At 46.8% G+C, this 20842-nt stretch overlaps 1 protein-coding gene across 3 annotated transcripts in view; it reads right to left on the bottom strand.

Annotated features, from left to right (window-relative positions):
* Window positions 1-20842, bottom strand: part of LOC139056004 (neprilysin-1-like) — a 73493-nt gene that overhangs the window by 34169 nt on the left and 18482 nt on the right. For 2 of the 3 annotated variants that reach the window (XM_070533765.1, XM_070533767.1), the window contains exons 6-11: window positions 10501-10581; window positions 8929-9090; window positions 4696-4782; window positions 4125-4327; window positions 1504-1686; window positions 44-130 (exon numbers count right to left, since the gene is read on the bottom strand). In XM_070533765.1, the coding sequence (XP_070389866.1) occupies window positions 44-130; window positions 1504-1686; window positions 4125-4327; window positions 4696-4782; window positions 8929-9090; window positions 10501-10581 (803 nt within the window). The remainder of the gene's footprint in view (window positions 1-43; window positions 131-1503; window positions 1687-4124; window positions 4328-4695; window positions 4783-8928; window positions 9091-10500; window positions 10582-20842) is intronic. The other variant, XM_070533766.1, reaches the window with a different exon arrangement.

Raw genomic sequence — 20842 nt, 5'->3', positions numbered from 1 at the left:
CCAAGTGATTGGTTCAGGGAGGCTCGAGCCGCCCGAACTTTACCTCGGGTATGGCTCCCTCCAGTGTTCTCAGGGCCATCAGGTTGTAGACCCTTCTCGGGTTGTGGACGACATCTTTTGGCTCCGTTATCTGCAGAATTTTGAAGGAACGTGTCAACGTTAGGGAGCGCTGTAGCCTGTCCGTATGTGTAATTACGATGTTTAAATAGTAACGAAATGCCGGAGACGCAGACGTGAGCTCATCTGTGCTTGTATACAGTGCTGTTCTGCGATGATGAAGTTGACTAAATCCTGCATAATAAGAGCTCCAAAGAACCATGCTCTGTACTTTCCTGCTGCTGTGAAGGCGTCTGCAGGAACATCAACAACGCAGAGGGGTTATGTTATTTGCAGTAACAATTATATGGACAGTTCAGGCGAAATTCCGCCGTCGGCATCAACGCCGGCATCGCCGTGATGTTCCGGATAAAGTCCGAATGCGATAACATTATATCACGCACCGCGGCGCCGCATGCTTTAGGTGCCAGGGAAAGCGAGTGAGGGTGAGCCGAGAAGGATGGTGGCTTGATCTCGCGCGCGCAAGGGAGGAGAGCGAGGAGGACGCGCGCCGTCTTTCATCGCAAGAATGGGAGGAAGGAGAAGGGGCAGATTTCCTAGGTATACTTTGTGGCGCAAAATACATTTCTGGAAAAGGGACAGAAGAAACACCTTGGTTCCCTGCGCATGAGCGGAAGTTGTATTTTCTTCTATACGTTTGTTCAGGCTGTCATTAAACAGTTGGTAGTTTGGCGCTTCACTGTCTCCCTTTCTTCTGTGCCTTTTCCAGAAATGTTTTTTGCGCCACAAAGTATACCTAGGAAATCTAAGCACCAACTTGCCCAAGAAGAAGTCCTTTTGGAGAAGGGGCAGGTAAGCGCGATTCTCTTTTACTGCGGTCGCGGCTGCGCGTTAAATGCGCGGCTGAGCGTGGCCGTGCGCTCCCTATCTTGGACGTAATCTACGGCAGGTGCAATGGCTAGCAACGCGAGATAGCTGATGGCTTCGTGTGCTCTCTGTTCTCGCTCAGCGAGTGTCTTTGGTCATCGAGTAAGATGCGTTCGTGTTTGCCCGTGCGCGCGTGACACCATGCTTTAATTTATAGATATAAGCGAATGTTTACTGTAGTTCGTAAGGCCAATAAGACAACAAACCTTACTTCCTATAGTTATCTAATAATTTGATATCGCAATCAATGATTCGCCTTTCGGGCGAAACAGAGACATTTTACTTCGATGAAAGCGCTTATTCAGCTCATCAACGCTCTTAAATTAAGCCGCTGTGTTGAATGAATTAAGCGTCAAAATATGTCGCTACAAGCGCTGCTGCTGCCATCCACGTGCGTTTCCCGCCATTAAATCAACGGTAATAGAACGCGGACAGTTAACTATCTATTCCCATATACATGTGAACTACATGCTGCGGCAAGGTGCGGCGTATTCGAGCGCGCAGAGGAGGGAGACTCACGGCGGCGAGCTTGGCCTCGAAGCTGACTATCTCGTTGACCACGTCGGCGGCCGCCACGTTGGAGCCCATGAGCAGAGCGCAGCGGTACATGTACAGCTTGTACCGGTGCAGGATGCGGAAGAACGGCGACCGGTACCGGCCCTGCAGTATCGGCGGCTCCACGCCGAACGACGGTTGGCCGATCTGCGCCAGAGGCAGGGGGATGCATACACTGCCGCCAGTCGGCTGGATATTTTCTTTAGGCGGACCGTGCCATGTCGCAACGGCACCATCCGAGTCCTGGCGTAACGTTGGAAGCATGATGGATCGGGCTATACATAGTAGGCATTTTTTTTTTAATATTGAGGAGCACGAAAGCGGGGCGTGGGACAAGGCTTTTGTGCTCGCCGGTTTTTACATTGTCCTGTGCCCATATTTAGCGTTGTAACCATAATAGTCGCGTTATAGAGTTCGCTTCCTCGCCAATCAAAGCAGGAATTAACATCTCTTGTCCTCGTAAAAGGTACTGATGGGCTGGCTGGCAAGCTATGATTTCGGTGAAGCGGCGCACTTGTAGAGAAAGACGTCCCCACAAACAATAAATGACGAGGACATAAACATAGTTGCAGTTCAGCGCCTATGTGTGTCCTCATCATTCATGTTTGTGTCAACGTGTCTTTTTCTTTTTCAGAGTGTGCTGCTTCACCAAAATCTGTTATCCTCATAAAAATAATGTGAGGTGGTATATGGACTCCGTAAACATAGCTATTCCTCTACATGAGTCAGCCCCCAGTCACTCAGCTATACCCTCTTCAACCCGTGATGGGGTTTTCAGAACTGCCCTTACTCTGAAATAATTGGAGGAATTCGAGTTGTTCATCGAATACCATAGATGTAGACATTTTTGAATTAGTTTACGTTCATGCATTTGATTTCAGTTTATCTTCTGAAGCATTGCATGATCAAAAGTTCCAGACAGTGTGTCATGAACCATCGGTAGGCCATTTCCTGAAGCTATAAACATAGGCAGGCTGACAGTCCGCTAAATGAATGTTGGTGGTTCAATAAGTCTGTATAATGTCTGTGAGCATTCTATAGACCAGCAAGGTAAATTATTTCAATGTCAATAGCGCCTGAAGTCGGCGCTCATTTCGGTACTCATATTGTGAAAAATTCGGTAGTCATTTCGGGAAACCAGAGGCCACCGTGTATCTTTTCCCTCGGCCTACTATACGCATCGCCGCCATTTTTCACGGTAATGCGCGTAGGAAGGATAATCCTGGATCTGTCAGACGAAAGAAATGGACTATTCTGGTGTTCTACCTGTCAGTCTGGCAGTCTATGCGTTACATAATTCTTCGTACTAGGACAATGCTAACTTGGCAGTTTGTCGCCTCGATTGCTCCGCCTGAGCGCTTGTTGAGGAGTTGTCGTTGTCCTTATCTGCTGCTGATGGAACTTCTCGGCGCTAGTAAAGCAAGAGTGGAGGAAATCGCTTCGTTAGGGGGAGGAAAGAATAAGTTACGTGCTTTCAAACGCACATTGACAAAGATATTGCCAATGTCAAACAATATCTTGGTTTCAGCTAAGGCTCAGGCAAAGTGCACATTATTATGTGACGTAATTATGACCGACGGGGTCGCGAAAAAGTCGCGCTCGTACAATTGATTTCGGTCCTCTCCCTGTCCCTTTCGCGCCACCTTATATTCATGCAGTAGGGAATATGCTTGCTTAGTATTACTAGATAGCTTTAGAAGTAGCTAACGCAATGTCCTCAACTCTCTTTGGTTATTCTGTGCTCTCCGAACTTTCTTCTATACACGTGGCTGAAAGTGCCTCTAACGTTCGGTTTAATATTTCTAAGACTACCTCAAGGTCTGCGGTTCGCGCGCTGCGACACTCAAATGAATGTTGATTCCGTCATGCCTAAAATCAGCGCATATTTCTTCCCTGGCCGTAGACAGCGTAAAATGTAATTCACAAAAAGAACCAAAGTCGCGGTGACGTCACGCCCATATCCTTTCGCCCTCCGCCCCCCCTTGCCTCTTCCACCCCTTTGAGTCTGTGTTTGAGTCGTCCACTTTGTTTGCGGACTCGCTGCGTGAACATTTGACAGACCTCGTACATCGGTCCGAATCACATAGGGGTAGAACTATATTTCGGTCAAATAATTTCGCGAGTGAGACGGGAAAACGTTGTTTTCTAAAACTTTTATTTCTCCTCAATTCCAAACTGTTCGGAACCAGTATGAACCGCTTCAAACCGCTTCAAACCAGTATATTTTTTTTTCTCTGGAGCTGAACCTGAACGGAACCGGAATATATGTAGAAGCCTGAACCGGAACCCGACCCAGACCAGAAATCTTTTCGGTTCGGCATCCCGATTTTCAGTGAAACCGACAAGTAACGGCCGAGAATGTGGCATTAAACTGAGCCCGCTTCAAACTGCCACATCTGTTCAAAATTGTTATTAATTAAGCAGAGGTTTATCTGGGAGAGTCAGGGTACGCTTTGAGCTCATATTTACGCGATACTCACTACGTGCCTGCGATCCAATTCCAAAGTGATAAGTCAATCGACCAAGCCATCCCGGTTCCCCACAATAAATGTCCTATCTTGCGCGTCAGGCTCGAAATCACTCACGTAGATCAGGTACCGGTCACTGTCGTAGTAGTCGAGACCGACGCGCACGGAGACAATGGCATCCAATCCCAGCTCGCGGATCACGTGTCCCAGGATCTGGTAGGTGGGGAACTGCGCCGTCCGGTTCAGAATGGGCCACCGTGGGAGGCCCAGGTACGACAGCAGCTCCTCCAGAGGACGTGTACCCTTGCTGTTGCGCATGTCTGTGTGGAAGCGTTGGCGGTGTGAGCGTATAGAAGCGGTGTCTCGGCCGTTTCCTCGGTAACAAGAAAGAATCTTACCGGGTTGATACATTTTGTCGAGGGAAGCGCTGTGTATGTAAGTGCATGGGTGCACTCACATACACATACACAAATCAAACGGCAAACAACGTGTATCACAGCGGTAACGCACATATAACAAATTCGACCAAACAAGTATACGAGGCCGTTTAAAGGCATTAGTTCGACAAATATATACGCGATGATATTAGAAATGAAAGCCGCGTTTTTGCACATATAGTGTTGTGGGGGAGACGAAAATTGAAAGGCAACAATTTCGAGCAGTTCGTGCATGTCACCCGGGAGCTCACCGACGTTGATGCAGGATTGGTAGAGCGCAGCTGCCTTCTGCGTTGCCGTCTGGTATCGATACGTCACCACGGTGTTGTTCAGGATTTCTGCGTAGAACAGGAGACAAGTGCTGAACTTGGTGCGTCAGAAGTAAGGCTTAATTTTTCACAGAAATCGAGCTGTGTGGTGTCGGCCTTTCCAGCGCCTCACTGGCGTCTTATGCAAATGCTCTACTGTATGCGAACTTGCTAGCGATGCAGTATAGCCGGATGGCTAAAACGCTGGCGCTACTGAAATTGAGGTCAGAGGTTTGATACTACGGCCACGGGGGGAAGTACAAAGAAAAAGTTCGTTAACTTAGATTTATGTGCATGGTAAATAAATCGCAGGAGGTAAAAATTAATCCGGAGTGCCCCACTACAACGTGCCTCATAATCATGTCGTTGTTGTAGCACAAATAAAATAAAAATAAAAAGAAAAAAAATTGCTTTAAGTTATTTCATGGATTTTCGCGAGAACACTCATTGGTGGCACGCATACATTGGTATTTTATTTCTTCGGTCTGCGGGCGGTCTCTGGCTATTGGGGGGAGCAAAATTTTCTCGAACCTATTTAGGGTAACGGGAACCATATATGCCAAAACAAAGGCATATGTGGCGCCGCACTAACAGCGCAGCTCCGTACCAAGGAAAACTTAATGTGTCAAATAAACAGCTCCACTGCCGGTGCAACGTTACGTGCATGGCTACAGAAAACGCTATGCGTTCGTATGCATCGCAGAATACTTCGCTCACGCAAGACGGCGATGGTTGTAACAACAAACACAACATCAGCAACAACAACGACGACATCCTCGACGGTATAGGGGGAATAAAACTAAACACCCTCCTCTTCCAGCCAGACTGCGAACACAATATGGGGGACTGGTGATGCGGACGAGTAAGATGATAATGATAAAATGCTTACTTTAAGAAAGAAAGGTGTTTCGGCTTGCTTTTCGGAGGAGATAAAAAGGGTAGGAATAAGTTCGTATGACGGATGAGGGAGATTTTCCTCAGTGTTATAGGTACAGTATGTACAGCCGGTACATATGTGCATAGTCTATAAATTCCTGCTCCCCTAATAATAGCGGAGCAAGAGCTTGTAGACTATGTGCGGCTGTGGAAAATGATAAGGGACATCTGCTCAGACGCTTCTTTACTGCTAAAACACACAAAGTAGGCAATCCCTCTCGGGTAACAGTATTTGAACATGGAACCAGGCAGTATTTGGTATCTGGATACCTGCAAGAACACCTCTCCACTATGCATCGAGGATCCCTTCCGTATGATGAACTCTGGTGACGTCATCCAGTTCCTGGCGACAGAGCTCCTTGCCCCATGTCTTGTGTTTAGTATTGACGTATAGGACTTATTCTACTCTTTGCAGCATGACACTTTGATGAGATTTGTGCAGGACTGTATGCAGAATGACAACGATGAACGGTGTTTCAAGGACAAGTGTGGTGCTACCGTGAGGAAATTTCTGGAACTGCTGCCCGTGTATTTATCCTCGACGCTGGTCGCTGAATGAATTCAGTCTACATCCTGAGATCGACAGTTTGTATAGGTTCACGCGTTGCGCCAATACTTAGTGAAATTCAGCTGAGTAAAACTGATCGTCACCTAGAAGGTGTTTTGGAAGCTGTGGTGCTAAAAACGATGCATTATGCTGACGATTATCTTGTTTTTCTGAAGCGAACGGCTGCATCAGTATCAGAGCGAATGTGCTCAAGATATTTAAGGAGAAACGCTGTAGTCTGTACTTTACCTTTGAAGTACTTAGGGAGCAGATTATTTAGTTTTTTTTAAAATCTAAATATCCTAATTGGGTGTGACCATACCTATTGGGTGTATTCCCTAAGGTCTGGGAAGCCCATCCCGGATCTCCGTTCCGGTCATTCGAAGCTAGTGAAGAACGGGTTTGCCACATTCTGTTTAGAAGCCACGTTGCGCAAGTCTTGCCCGCATCGAATGATTGAAGCTATTTCAAGTCAACTCAACCGATTCAGGCAATGAAGTTATCCAGTAAGTACCTTAGCCTCCGTAAGTGAAATATTACTGAGGAAGTTAAAATTGGGAGCAAAAGGTCTCGGGACGGCCAACGCCAATTATAAGCGAATCGCCAGTACTCAATATCTGTTCACCTTGTCTCACCGCATGAAAAATGTGGGTAGTAGATTCCGCGTAACTGTCGTCTTCTCGACAAGAAACAAGTTGGGCCGCATCTGCGCAGCGGTGAATGTGATGTCAAACACCGTGACGGGCAGCTTGACTGTGGAAAGGGTATAGTGTGTCACATTCCCCTGTACTGCGGTAAGTGGTACGTTTGCCAAACAGCCGACGGTGTTTGAATAAGCGATTAATGGACCACAAAGCTTCTTTGAAATGGCAGCCGTCGTCGTCTAATCTGTGTCTAAATTGCAAAGAATGTAAATGCAAACCGATGCTAAAAGAAACCAAGGTGCTGTCAAGACGGAAAGATAGAATAGTGAGAGAGATTGCTAAAGCATTCTTTATTCGTAAGACCGTTGACGTGCGCCTTGCGAGGCCACTAATTGATTATTTTGACTGATTATTGAGAAATTCATTATTTAACCAATAATTTTTAAGCTGCCACATGTGTTTGTGCCAGAGTATATATCTTGCGTGTTTTTTTTTCACAATAAACTATTCTTGCTAGTCTGCACTCGTCCGTGTTTTTCTATCTCGTCCCTGTTCGCTTGCGCCATTCTTCCTTCAGCACTGTGAACGTATATGTGTGCGACCGTCTTGGTAAAGTCAACAGCAAGTACGCGGCTGCGTACATTTCAGCGAAAAAAGAAAAAAAAAGGAGATAAAAACTTTTTATTACAAAATATGGGCCTGTACTCAAAAATATTTTTCGTGTAGTTTTCCGTATGCGTTGGAGCTATATTTTGACTGAGCGCGCCGCGTATTTCGGCTTGTTTCCGAAGGGCCTCCCGGTTATTGTTCCAAGTTCGTAACCCTTGAATGACCGCGGATGATATCAACACGTGTACTTGCCTTTATCGGGCGACACGTTTCACCACCTAACAAATGTTATCGCACAGCGCAGGAGGCGTCTAATGTATCGGAAGTTTCTAGAATGTTATCGATGGTTCCATCCGCTGTCTGTTGTCGCCGAACCTTCTGTAATCTGATTGCATGTATGCGTGACGCAAATGGCGTAGAACTTTGTGGAAGGCATGCGGGTCCCAGCGATTACCTTGGAACATTCGATGGTTGATGTATAAAAGCCGACGCGCTTGACTCGGTGATCAGATTTCGACGACCGCCGATCGTGTTCGCCGCTACCGTTGTTCTTTGAGTGTAGCCTGTTTTATTGGGCGAACTTGTGCCCTCAAAGATTACACAAGGTTCGGCGACAACAGACAGCGGATGGAACCATCGATAACATTCTAGAAACTTCCGATACATATAGATGCGTCCTGCGCTGTGCTATAACATTTGTTAGGCGGTGAAACGTGTCGCCCGATAAAGACAACTACACGTGTCAATATTGTTCATTAGCAGAAAATGCGGCAGCTGTTATTTATAACCCGATCGTGATACGAACCACGCGGCGACGAACTGGCAGGCGATTTGCTAAGCAAGCTGCCCTGCCATAGCCCCCGGGTGGTCGCTGCACAAGCATCGCATTTGCCCACCTTTCCAGTATACGCGTCACCGCAGGGAAGCTACCTAGGAAGCGTTTTAAGCTCCACTGCACCGACAAGCGGGAAGGGAAACAGCGCTGACTGAGCCAACTATACACCGCAAAGCTTCTGTTGCTCTCTCCCACGAAATCCTTCGTGCTCGCTATTTTGCCCTTTTCGCTAACTGAAGGCTCATTCTGCCATTCGGTCTCTCGCTTCTTACGTTTGACTTCTGAACTGGTAGTGATGTACGGTTAACGTACTAGACAAATTGGCTTAACATTCACCAGTCAGTTCTCACAACCTTTCATAAACCTTAATAGATAGATTAGAGTGGTCATGTGGGCTTGCTGGTGGGTCAACTTGTGATATGTTCCAGCGCATGCAGGTACAATTGACGACACGGACATAGAAGGCACGCTAACGGTATAGCGCCGCTTGTTGTCTCGCGTGCTTTCTAAGTACGTGTCGTCATACCTGTGCTACAATGGATAAGCCAATGAGGTCGACACGTGACCGCGGTGCGGCGGGAGTAGCGGAACGCGCGCAGCCGCACCTCCGATCTCGTCCTCGACGCGCCGCAGCAGCCGGGTGTGGACGCTGGCCGTGACCTCGTCGGGGGGCACCACGACGGCCTTGGTCCACCCGCCGCAGGCGAACTCGTAGAAATCCTCGCACGGCTCCATCAACGGAACCTGGCTCGAACGGAGGATGTTCACTGCGTGGAAAGCCAAACGCACTCGCACCATAGATCGCACGATCTCGGCGCGCTGGTTGAAGTGCGCATACCGTCCGTGGTAGAGGCTTTTTTCTCTCACTATTACAGGAGAAAACGGCGCTACACGACGGAACGATGCATATGAAAAGTACAATTACATGACATTGCACTGACGGCGGTGACTATGGTCGCAGATTGTTTGCGACAGCATGCGACCATTGCGGAGCGACGGAAGCCGCGGAAAAAATCGCATTATACTTCTTATCAGAACAACCTTCAGAAGCTTGAAGAGGTACTGTATAGCAAATATTATATGCAGCTAGACAGTAGGTTATCGTTTTCAGAAGCCCATTCTATTTTTTATTGCGATAGCAATTATCTGGACACTCCAGGCGCGTTAATGGCGTCGCCGTCGTCAAGATGTTCCGTATAAAGTCCAAGAGCGATAACACCGTCGCCACGCGCCGAATGTTGTAGGAGCGAGTGAAAGCGCGCCAGGAGAGCCGACGGTGGAGGCTCCATCTTGCGCGTTCAAGGGAGGAAAGCGGGGAGACGACGCGCCGTCTTCCGTCGCGCGAAAGGCCCCGGGTGGAGGGAAGAGAGGGGGCGGCGTTGTACTCCGACCGCGCCAGAAGGGCGCCGACGGTCGCGGCACAATCTCGCGCGTGCAATGGGGGAAAGCGGGGAGACGACGCGCCGTCTGCCGTCGCGCGCATTGCACCGCGTGGTGGGGCGGGCGGGAGGCCGGCGCTGTACGCCGGCAGCAACTGCGCATTTCGCGGCCGCGCGCGCTTTGAAAGCGATCTGCGTCGGAGGGTGTGTGTAGGTGCGACGGCAGCTCACACTAGGGTGTGCTATAACACGGTTTAGCTCCTACCCTTGCGCCTGCTGCGTTCTCGCCACTCGGGTTGCGTTGAAGCGATACACAGCAAGGTAACTTCTCGCTGCCGCTTCGGCGCTTCCTCACGCCAGCGTTTTGAAAGCGACTGTCCGCGGTCATCGAGTGTGATGTGTTCATGTTTGCTTGTGGGCGCTGACACCACGCTTGTTATTTACATAGTAAGCGAATGTTTGCGAGTTCATACGGCCGATAGAACTACGATCCTTACTTTGTATAGATATGATATACTTGTCGTCTTTCTTTCTTTTTAATTATTATATTTAGAGCACGTTTTGAGTCGGTCGTTTGCACACCACTCTGTCTGGCCCATCTATAAACATTAGCACACGTCACGGGAACAGAATGTACAACCCCTGATGAACACTTCGTGACTGGACATTTATGCTTCGTTTGGCAACCTGCTTTGCTGTCATCGCGAATCCGAGGACAAATTCGAGCTGTTTAGCCATGCGGCACGCGTACAATTCATTGGACGTGCATGCTCCGCAAGAATGTGTCCACTGACTCACCGTAGTTCTGGCACTCTCGGGAATCACAGGAGAGTGCCGTGTTGGTGTACGGGTTGTAGGGCGGCTCCGGGTGAGGGCAGGCTGCGGTAACGAGGAGAGTTGCTGCCGGTTACGAGAGTATATCGAAGAAAGAGGCTCCACTTTTCTTTCTTTCTTTCTTTTTGTCGCCCCACGCTATCAATCGGAGGAATGAAGTGATAAATCCAGACGCAGTTCTTTCTTGTGGCCTTCCTGGCTGCCATTTGTCAATTTTTTCCCCGAAGTCCGCACAGTGTTGTTTGTATAGTACGCGCAGGATCTGTGCTACTTGCAACTTCTGACATCAGTCGATTACCGAAGGAGGGTGAAATTCTCACAGGAATGGCGGTATCTTCGAAAACGAAAGAATAAAACGTGTTCGCAGCTGTTCTCTAGAAAAGAGAGAACCAGAACAGAAGAAAGACTAATACAGCGCGAAAGCGTTAACCAGACGCAAGTCCGCTTTGCTACTCTGCACTGTGGAAAGGGAAAGGAAATGGATGACTTAAGGAGCTGAAATTTTGCTTTTCTGTTACGGCACTGTACACAAGTGTCTGTATTCTCAAATCAGCTTTAGGCTAGATCAGTTCGTAAAAAACAAAAACAAATACCAGTTAATATATAGTGACCGCGACCGCATGCGATTAGCGAAGGCGACCGGCATTTAACTGAAACATCTTGAAACTCTTGCGAACAAAAGGGTTACTGAATTAGGCACACGATTTCTCAACTCGGAGAAAATAGTGACAAAAATGGCAACATGCCAAATGCCAAAAATTGTACAGAAATAATGTTGAAACTGCATAACCTTTTTTTCTATATCTTTTATTCGTCTTTAATTTATCCTTGCACAGAAAGATAACCTCTCTTGTGTGCAGATCACTTGCAGACGAGCATTACTAGGTGACGGTTACAGACATGGGTCCACCTACCAACCCACCTGTAGGTCCATCCGAACCCACCGTTACTCCACCTCGCCAACAACGGTCCCGGCAGCTGCCATCCCTTTTCCCGTAATTCTCTTAAGAAAATTGTGGAAGAACTGCTACGCGAAAAACGAAGCAAAGAAAAGATGGCACTGTAAATGGAAAGTGATCATCTGTATGCCTGCTTTCGTTGTCCATAAAATACGATATTTTAGGCACGGGTTACTGTTGTCACACCGTCACTGAGTGAAGATTATTTTTGAAAAGAACGCGGGGCGGCTCTTCTGTTTCAATTGGATTTTAAAGTACCTTGTATTTGGAGCATTCAGCATAGCCTTTGCAGCTTTTGCGTCCCTAAACCACATTTAACTAACTAGCTAGCTCTTCCGTCCATGCATCTGTGTTCCAGTGATGTTACAGTGCTCGCGTTTACTAACACAAATCACATTTACACTCCGTCTCACCGGCTCAGAGCAGTCCAGCAATGGCGCAAGCCGATCAAAGGTCCCTTCAAACTATCACCGAGAGCGAGAGAAAGGGTTCATCCTTGTTCGCCGCTAAGCGGGCGTGGTGTGCCGCTAGCTGAATGCCAGGACAATGGAATGATTATCGGGGGACAATGGGTAAGCCCTTATCCTTTTTCTGAAGTACGACTGTCTCTCGGCAATGGCTGGCTGAAGGTTTCGCTCTATTATATAGTGCACGGATTTTAGTCAAATTGAGTACACAGCTTGGCCTACACATTGTCTGCCAGCGTTGACGAGTTTTGTCAATGATGGTGGCCTAAATGAAAAGTATTGTCCAAAACAGTGATAGATCACGACTTCTTTTTTGAAATCCAACAAGCATCATTGACTTCAGTTCACTTGATGCCGAGAAAAATTGCTTTGTTCCCACCTGTTTAGATAGGAAATCCTTTGGTGGCGTTAACTTGTAATCATTAGCATGGGGCAATTCATAATTCGGCGTCTATAAAAAGCGAGATACGAGAGAAACGTAGTTATCATTTGAAAAAGAGAAAAGAAAAATACGGAGAAATGGTACTGCTGACGTGTTTGGCCGTGAATTATCTACTGACGTGTACCGTGTAAATATCCGGGAGATGGCGCATTGAACAGGACAATAAAGCGATAATTAATCCCGGATGCACTGTCATTAATTAACTGTAACTTTTATTTTACCGAAAAATAAACGTTATCACTTGCGAACAAGTTAAATATAAAGGCTCTCGCCCCACGTGTTTAAGATAAAATTTGCAGTTGAACTGTTTCACACAAAATCATGAAAGAAAGCGCTTGCTATATAGCGTAGTATCTATATAAAGAAAAAAAAAGACGACCATCCGTTCCGTGCTATCACCACTGGTTCACTTGTAGTAGATGCTCGGAGCTGTTAAGAATGGCGAGCTACAAAGCAAGATTGCCACACAGTTACGACAGGGCGACACGACGCGCATCTCCCCCTCACCGTCGCTGCAGCTGGGAGGCGTTCGAAGAAGCGGCCTTTGTGCTGAAAACCGCCTCTCTCCTCCAGCCCCATCGACATTGTGACGGGACGAGTTCGGTGCGTGAACAATGGTTTCGGAGTTCCCCAACGTGGACCTGATTTGACACGCATGGACAAGCTGCCGTGGGGAAGCCGTATTTTGGTGCTTCTCATGCTCGTCCAGGCGCAAAACAACGAGCGACCCTCGATCGGCACCGATACTTCCCGGAACGGCACCCCTTCAACGCCGTCGTTTGGGCATCGGAATGTGTGTGCCTTTGTGTCTGTAAACTGATCTGCAGAGCAGCGGCGAGTTGGTGATGAGTAAACGAACAGTCGCCGCCTCGTATGGCCGGCGGATCGAGTGTATAAAAACTGTGGTTGTGCGAAAGCTGAACACACTTCTCTTGAGCAGTCATGTTAGACTGAGACACTTCTCTTGAGCAGTCATGTTAGACTGAGTCACTTCTCTCATGCAGTCATGTTGGACTGATACTCTTTTTCTCAAGCAGTCATGTTAGACTGATTTAATTTCTGTAAATAAACCCATTTTCCTCGTTCTCGATGAGAAACACTTCTTCACTTCATCAACGATCTCAGCGTAAATAAGTTGGACGACGGCATGGGCCAGCTACCTTCGAATTCATGCCGTACTCCAATCTTGGCAAAGGACCACGGACGATGGGATTGAGCCCCCAATCCTGACAACTGGCTGACAGCGGTGAGATGGACTTTGCGACATGGTGCTGTATCTGCGGTGAGTGCTTGGTTCTTGCTTTGACTCTCTAGGCTTCATTTTGTGGTTGTTCTGTTTAGAACAGTAGGGAAGCTAGATTGTTGTGTGTTAGCTAGGTTGTGTATTCCTAGCTAGATTTAGAGAGCAGAATCAAGGCAGTAAAGCAGCAGTCATGGAATTAAGGACACTGCTGAGAGACGAGCTGTTGATTGTTGGTGAGGAACTGGGCCTAGATGTACGCAAGGAAATGCTCAAATCGGAATTATTGGAGCTAATTTCCAATCAGGCCAGTGAGGAAGATATTGAAATGGGATTGGAACTTCTCAAAAAGAGAGAGAAACGGGAAAGAGAAAGAGAAGAACGGAACAGAGAAGAACGGGAAAGAGAAAGAGAGGAACGCGATAAAGATCGCGAGTTAAGAAAAATGCAACTTGAACTTGAAAGCAGATGTTTGGAGTTGTCTCAAGGAAGTGAAGGCGCTCTGGGTCGATCAAGTGAGGCAGAATCGTACCGCATGGACAGGCTATTAAAGCCATTTGAGGTCGGGACCGACATAGGCTTGTTCCTATGCAATTTTGAAAGGACTTGCGAAAAGATGAACTTCGGCCCGAGTACATGGCCACAGCGGTTGCTCTCTATGTTGCCGTGTGAGGCGGCGGAAGTAATCGCCAGATTGAGTGTGCAGGATGCATATGATTATGCGAAAGTTAAGGCTAGTCTCCTGAAGAAATACCGCCTTTCAGCCGAAGCTTTTCGGCAAAGGTTTAGGAGCACAGGCAAGAAAGATAGCGAGGGCTATCCGGAGTTTGCATATAGCTTAAAGGCCAACCTAGTCGAGTGGCTTAAAAGCGCGGAAGCGTACGACAGCAGAGACATGATCATTGAATGCATGTGTCTAGAGCAGTTTTACAAAACCATCCCCCAAGCTGTGAAACTGTGGGTGCAAGACAGAGGTAATGTAAACACTGTGGAAAGGGCGGCTGAAGTAGCCGAAGAGTACGCAACCCGCTGAAAGTTGAACGCCGAGGAGGGAAACTGGGACGGTTGAAATGGACCGCGGAAACCATTTCCGTTCAAAAAGGGTGCACAAACTAGGCGATCCGAGCCTGTAGACATGGCGGAAAAGCCCGCAGAAAAGAGCGAGGAGAAACTTAACGGAGAAACCGCACAAAAAGAACAGAAAAGAAAATTCGAATCTGTTAGACCAATTCGCTGTTACAAATGCCACAAACTGGGACATATAGCTGTAAACTGCGAGAAGTCTAGCGTAGTTTTTTCCTACGTGGAGGAAAAAGATGAGAATATGGAACTTTTAAGTCCATATCTCCACGACCTGCAAGTTAATGGAAAACCATGCCGAGTGCTAAGAGACAGTGCCGCCACGCTGGACATTGTCCATCCGTCTTACGTGATGGTAGATGACTTCACCGGAGAAGTAGCATGGATAAAACAGGTTGTAGAAGAACACAGCGTGTGTCTGCCCATGGCCAAAGTCAAAATCAGTGGACCATTCGGGGAGCTAGAGACTGAGGCTGCAGTTTCCAAATTTTTGTCACTGCAGTATCCCTACATCTTTTCGAATCGCTCGAATCAGTTACTGCGTGACAGAGGGCTCAAACTGGGAGAGGGCATAGTACAGGCATTTACCAGAGGCCAAGCTCGTAAGATCGCGGCGCTTTCGGCTGAAAATGCTCAAGCTCCTCCAGCGGAAGCAGAAAAGGGGATAACTTCAATACCCGAATCCGAGCTAGGCCCGAGGGACAAAAGAACAGTTGAGGAGAGCCTGCCAGCTGACCAGCTCAACGAGAGCGTAGCACTAGAGTGTCAGAGTTCTAGCCTGCAGGAAGAGCAAGCAGACGCGCTCACAAGCGAGACAGGGTCGTTATTATCACCGGCCTCAAAGAACTTTGATCAACTCATACGCGTGGATAGAGAGTCACTGGCAGCTGAGCAAAAGAATGATGAGAGCTTAGCTAAATTACATGACACAGCTAAAGAAGGCATTGCTAGGCGCAACGTAACGATACATGAGAGAGGAGGATTGTTGTATCGGCATTACAGAGATCGAAAGGGTAGGATTTTAGATCAGTTAGTCATACCTACTAAGTATAGGGAGGACCTTTTGAGTCTTTGTCATGGAAATGGGTGGTCCGGCCACCTAGGCATAAACAAATCAAAGGAAAGATTGCTTATGGAATACTACTGGCCTGGCTGTTTCAAAGATGTAGAAAAATTTGTAAGATCATGCGACGCCTGCCAGAGTTCTGGTAAACCAGGAGAGACATGGAAAGCTCCACTGAAGGTAGTGCCCTTAACAACAGAGCCTTTCAGACGATTTGTAATAGACACGGTAGGGCCTCTTCCAAAGACAAAATCAGGCTACAGGTACTTGTTTACCATGCTGTGTCCGGCTACCAAGTTTCCAGAAGCAATCCTTTTGAAAGAGCTCAGCTCCACCGAAGTAGTAGACGCGCTTTTGACAGTGTTTGCACGAGTTGGGTTTCCAGCCGAAATTCAGGCAGATCAAGGGTCAGTATTCACGAGCGCACTGACTTCCACATTCTTGCAAAAATGCGGGGTAAAGTTAATACACAGTTCTGTCTATCACCCTCAGTCAAACAGTGTAGAGAGGTGGCATTCGGTGCTTAAGCGAGTTTTGCGTGCGCTCTGTTACGAGCACAAGGAGGACTGGGAGAACTGTCTGCCGGCAACTTTGTTTGCTTTGCGAACGGTTCCACATGAGGCGACAGGGTTCTCACCAACAGAACTAGTGTATGGGAGGACACTCCGGTCTCCACTGAGAATGTTAAGAGAGATGTGGGAGGAAAGAGGGGAGAGTCCAACCGTGGTTGAATACGTGCTAAATTTACTGGAACGGCTAAGCGCAACCCAAGAACTAGTCGGAAAGAACATGGCACTAGCTCAAAAGAACGCCAAAGTCTATTACGACAAGAATGCGAGGCTTCGTACGTTTAAAACCGGCTTAACGATGAAAGCGGAAAAGTGTAGGTTTGGTTGTTCGCAGGTTACTTATCTGGGCCATGTTGTCGGTCAGGACATGAGACGGCCGGCTGAGCTGAAAATAGCTACGATTGGAGAATTTCCTCAGCCGCGCCCGAAAACGGACCTTCGTTCATTTTTGGGACTTGTGGGGTACTATCAACGGTACATTCCGAATTACTCGCAATTGGCAAGTCCATTAACAGACGCCCTCCGAAAGGGAGCACCGAGTAACGTACACTGGGATAAGGACAAAGAAAACGCTTTCCAAGGTTTGAAAACGCTATTGGTTTCACGCCCTGTGCTTCGCGCGCCAGACTACACAAAGGAATTCATAGTTCCGTGCGACGCAAGCGACGGATGTATGGGCGTGGTACTTAGTCGGGTCGGCGACGATAACGAGGAGCATCCTATCCTCTATGCCAGCCGTAAACTAAATGTAAGGGAGGAAGCCTACAGCGCTTCAGAGAAGGAATGCGCTTGTTTGGTTTGGGCCGCCCAGAAGTTGTCGTGTTATGCCTGTTTCACATGATGCGATTTTCGTCGCACCGGAAGTGCGATTTCCGTCGTTTGCGATGAAAATCGCAGTCGCAGTGCCGACCCCCCGATTTTCGGCTGCGACCAACCGGTTGGTCGCACAGTCGCACCGTCGCACCGATCGCTGCGATTTTCCGTCGAAATTGCGCGGAGAGCTGCCAAAGGAGCTATTTCGCTGGTTTGTTTTGGAAAATGGCGTCTCGATCGACAAGTGCAATACGCGGAGACGTGGATCGTCGAATTCGGTACGTACGCGAAGGGAGAATAAAAAACTTGTACCGCAGATTGCATTCTCCGATTTCTATGCGTTTGTTGACACTCTGCACAGCAAATGAAGTGCATTTTCACGTTTGCTTCGTACGCCTTTGCGAGTTGTCAGTGCTAGGAGGTGTTCGATCCCCAGCAGACGACGAGGTCGCTACAATGTTTTGAGTAGCATGCAAAAATCGCGCTTACGGAGCAGCTTGAATTATTTCAACCTCGTCAAGGGCAAATGACAAGACAGCAAAGTACCCGAAGTTTCAACGTTGCGCTGAACGCGGTACCGTTCAGTTGCATTTTCTTGTCGGTTTTCAAGCACGAATTTCCCGATGCATCTTGAAAGCTTATCTTGCCTCTTATTAAATCTGACAGAGCAAAAGTGTAGGCTATCGTAATGAATTTGCTACGATAGCATTAAATCCGTGGCTTGAATAAAATATTACATGCACGTTTGGTTGCACCTCTTCGCTGGAGAATTTTTTTTTTCTTGCACAGAAACCATTAAACATTGACTATGTTGCGGACTTTGTATCCTTACTGCATCTGTATGAACACTTGCTCTGCAAGGTAACTAACTGCACAGCTAGTAGATTAAGTAAATACAGTGACAACGTACCCTCCTGCACAATTATGTAGAACTCGTGCAACAATGCGAAAAGCAGGCAAACGCCCTGTTCTTGTGTGGATAAAACAGTATAAAACAACACGCTGAAGAAAAGTAAATCTAAACTGTGCAGTGAAGTCAGCCAGTACAAGCAGTTCTTGCACGTTCACAGCTGATCAAGTGTGCAGAAACATTCATGCCTTACATGTTTCTAGTAAGTTTCTAATAAGTTTGTGATCACATATATTAGTGTGTAAACCCATATAACGATATCCGCTGCGATTACTATCTTTGTAAGTAATGAAATACCATGCTACTTGCAAGAACATATATCACCTGAGGATTTTAGAACAAATTTCTGCATTTCAACTATACACAATATGTGGTTTATTCAATAAAAGAACACAAACTGGGCTTTTTTGCAATGACAAACTTATTCCAAACTTTACTTACATACAGGCAAGAAAAAAAATTATAGACAGAAATATTGTTCTTCAATTTGTTCACCTGCCACTGTGGCTATAGCATTCTGCTGCTAACACAAGGCGAGGGATTGATTTGCCAGCCATGGAAGTCGCATTTCGATGGGAGTCATAGGTGCGAAAAAAAGCTCTTGCACTTAGATTTAGTTCATCACCTTTTATTGAACCCTTACACTTCAAAATGCTATTGCACGGGGGGCATGCTTATGCAAAATCTAACACCAATAGAAAGCAAAGCGCAGAATTGTAAAACAACCATCTTTCGTGATAATTCAAGTGTGTAAATATTCATTGCATCAATATGTATTGTTCAACAGCACTGCACATTGCAAGTAAGCATGATCAGGTATAGCAAGTACTCTGTCAAGAAGCTGGTTATACAGATGTATAAATGTCAAGGCATGAATGCTCATACTACGTCGCACACATAGCACAAAGAAAACCTTTTTCAAGAGTTGTCCCTTCTGGCAGATATGAGTGGGCCATAAGCAGCAGAAACTTTATTGCAGGACATTGTGTAATACCGCTTATGAAAAAATGAACAGAGTGAAGAGGCTTTTAACCCTTTATTGACGAGTGTTGCCTACAGGCAACACACCAAAAAAGAATTTTTTTCTTGTCGAGTTTAAGTATCGAGTACGAAGTTTCTAGCTAAATGTCTTCGGCCAACACTGAATGACAAGCAGCAAGCGTTGTTGGTTGTCAATTTGTTGGTTTAGAGCAGGAACACTGGACGAGGAAGAAGAAGTTTGGCACGTGAATCACTGTCTTGTGCAAGCAAGTTCAGAGGAGACAGGCCAATGCAACGTATGCAGCTGCATTGGTGTCGCACATCTGATGTAAAGCAAATGAAATGGGCACCTCTGGTTCACATATGATAAGAGCTGTCTATACAAATGGAAAATAAAGCTAGGTGGCTTCAATGGGGTGAAGCCCACTTCCAGTTTCCTGCCTGGGGTTTTCCCTCTATTGCTGAAAAATTTCTGCAAAATATTTTTTCTTTTTGTTGATTATGCTTACTCTTGACGTGTTTTGCATATTTAGATAGAACAATAAACATGTTTTCTCGGTATTTATATGTCTCGTCATTAAAGGGTTAACAGCAGTACCTCATGCTGCTCTAATAAGAGGAACGATGTGCAAAAACATTTCTGGTAGAACACTTAAACTAACTTTCTGAAAGACAGAAAATTCCAGGTGAGAGTTGGAGGTACGTTTAGCCCACACACACCAACAACACGGGCATACTACAAGAAACACTACAGCCTATGGTGTATTACAGTCTGTGGGAAAGCTATCTTATACAGAAATCAAAAATGATGCAACAAGCCCTCGACAACACTGCAGACTTTCTTGGCTAGTCTGGCCTCTCGCTTTCTGATAAGTCAGCTCATATCGACGTCAGAAAAAAAGAAAGACTAGAATCAAGAACTACCCCAGATTGCACATAGTGATCCACATAGCTGGACAAATATGCCCGCAAGTCAACATCCACAAATCCTCAGCTAGTGTAAGCCCATGACGGCAGAGCCAGCATGTGGGTGAAACAATTATGCAATGCCTGGACGCAACTTCCACACCTGGTGAAAAGAATAATCTCGAAATAACGGGGGTGGGCGAGCGGATACTATAGAAAATCGCAGATGCTGTGCTTGTGTCCAAGGTATGGTACGGTATGAATTACCAACAGCACACAAAAAAGACAACTCATCGAATACAGGCATCGGGTAGTAATAACAGGTCTTTCCAACTGTACCATGCTTGAAGACCTCTATGAGAAAGAGCTAACGAACAAGCACCTAGACAGAGTAGAGTTGCAGCCTGCAGCACAAATTCTTTGTCTCAAGAGCTCAGAACCTCGTCCCAAGATACTATGCCAGTTAGCATATGAGATGCAAACACCCCTCCCTTCAGAAAGGCAACCTCGGGAGTACGTGAAGTTGAAACACAACAGGCCCATACCGTGAAATATGGGGACAAACAATTAGGCCAGGAGATTATATGCAGCTGCCAAACAAACACAGGAGGTTGCTAATCACGAAGATGCAAGCAAACATAAGGCACATATAGTACACTGATCTGGCAATAGCAGTGTAACAGTAGTATGACACTACATAAAACTAAACCCCATATAAGTGAGTACCATTTTAGGTCATCCTACACCTAGAAAAGCTGAACGGAAAGCAATCAAAGCAGCACTTGTAATGCAGATTACACCCTGCACAACACCCTGCATGGACTCACCAGAAACTGTCTGGGCCTGCACATCACACAAGATTGTCAGGAAAATCAA

The sequence above is a fragment of the Dermacentor albipictus genome, chromosome 2, assembly GCF_038994185.2.
Source record: "Dermacentor albipictus isolate Rhodes 1998 colony chromosome 2, USDA_Dalb.pri_finalv2, whole genome shotgun sequence".
NCBI classification, from domain to species: Eukaryota; Metazoa; Arthropoda; class Arachnida; order Ixodida; family Ixodidae; genus Dermacentor; species Dermacentor albipictus.
Note: the sequence above shows the minus strand (reverse complement) of the source record. Positions and strands in the feature narration are given on the sequence as shown.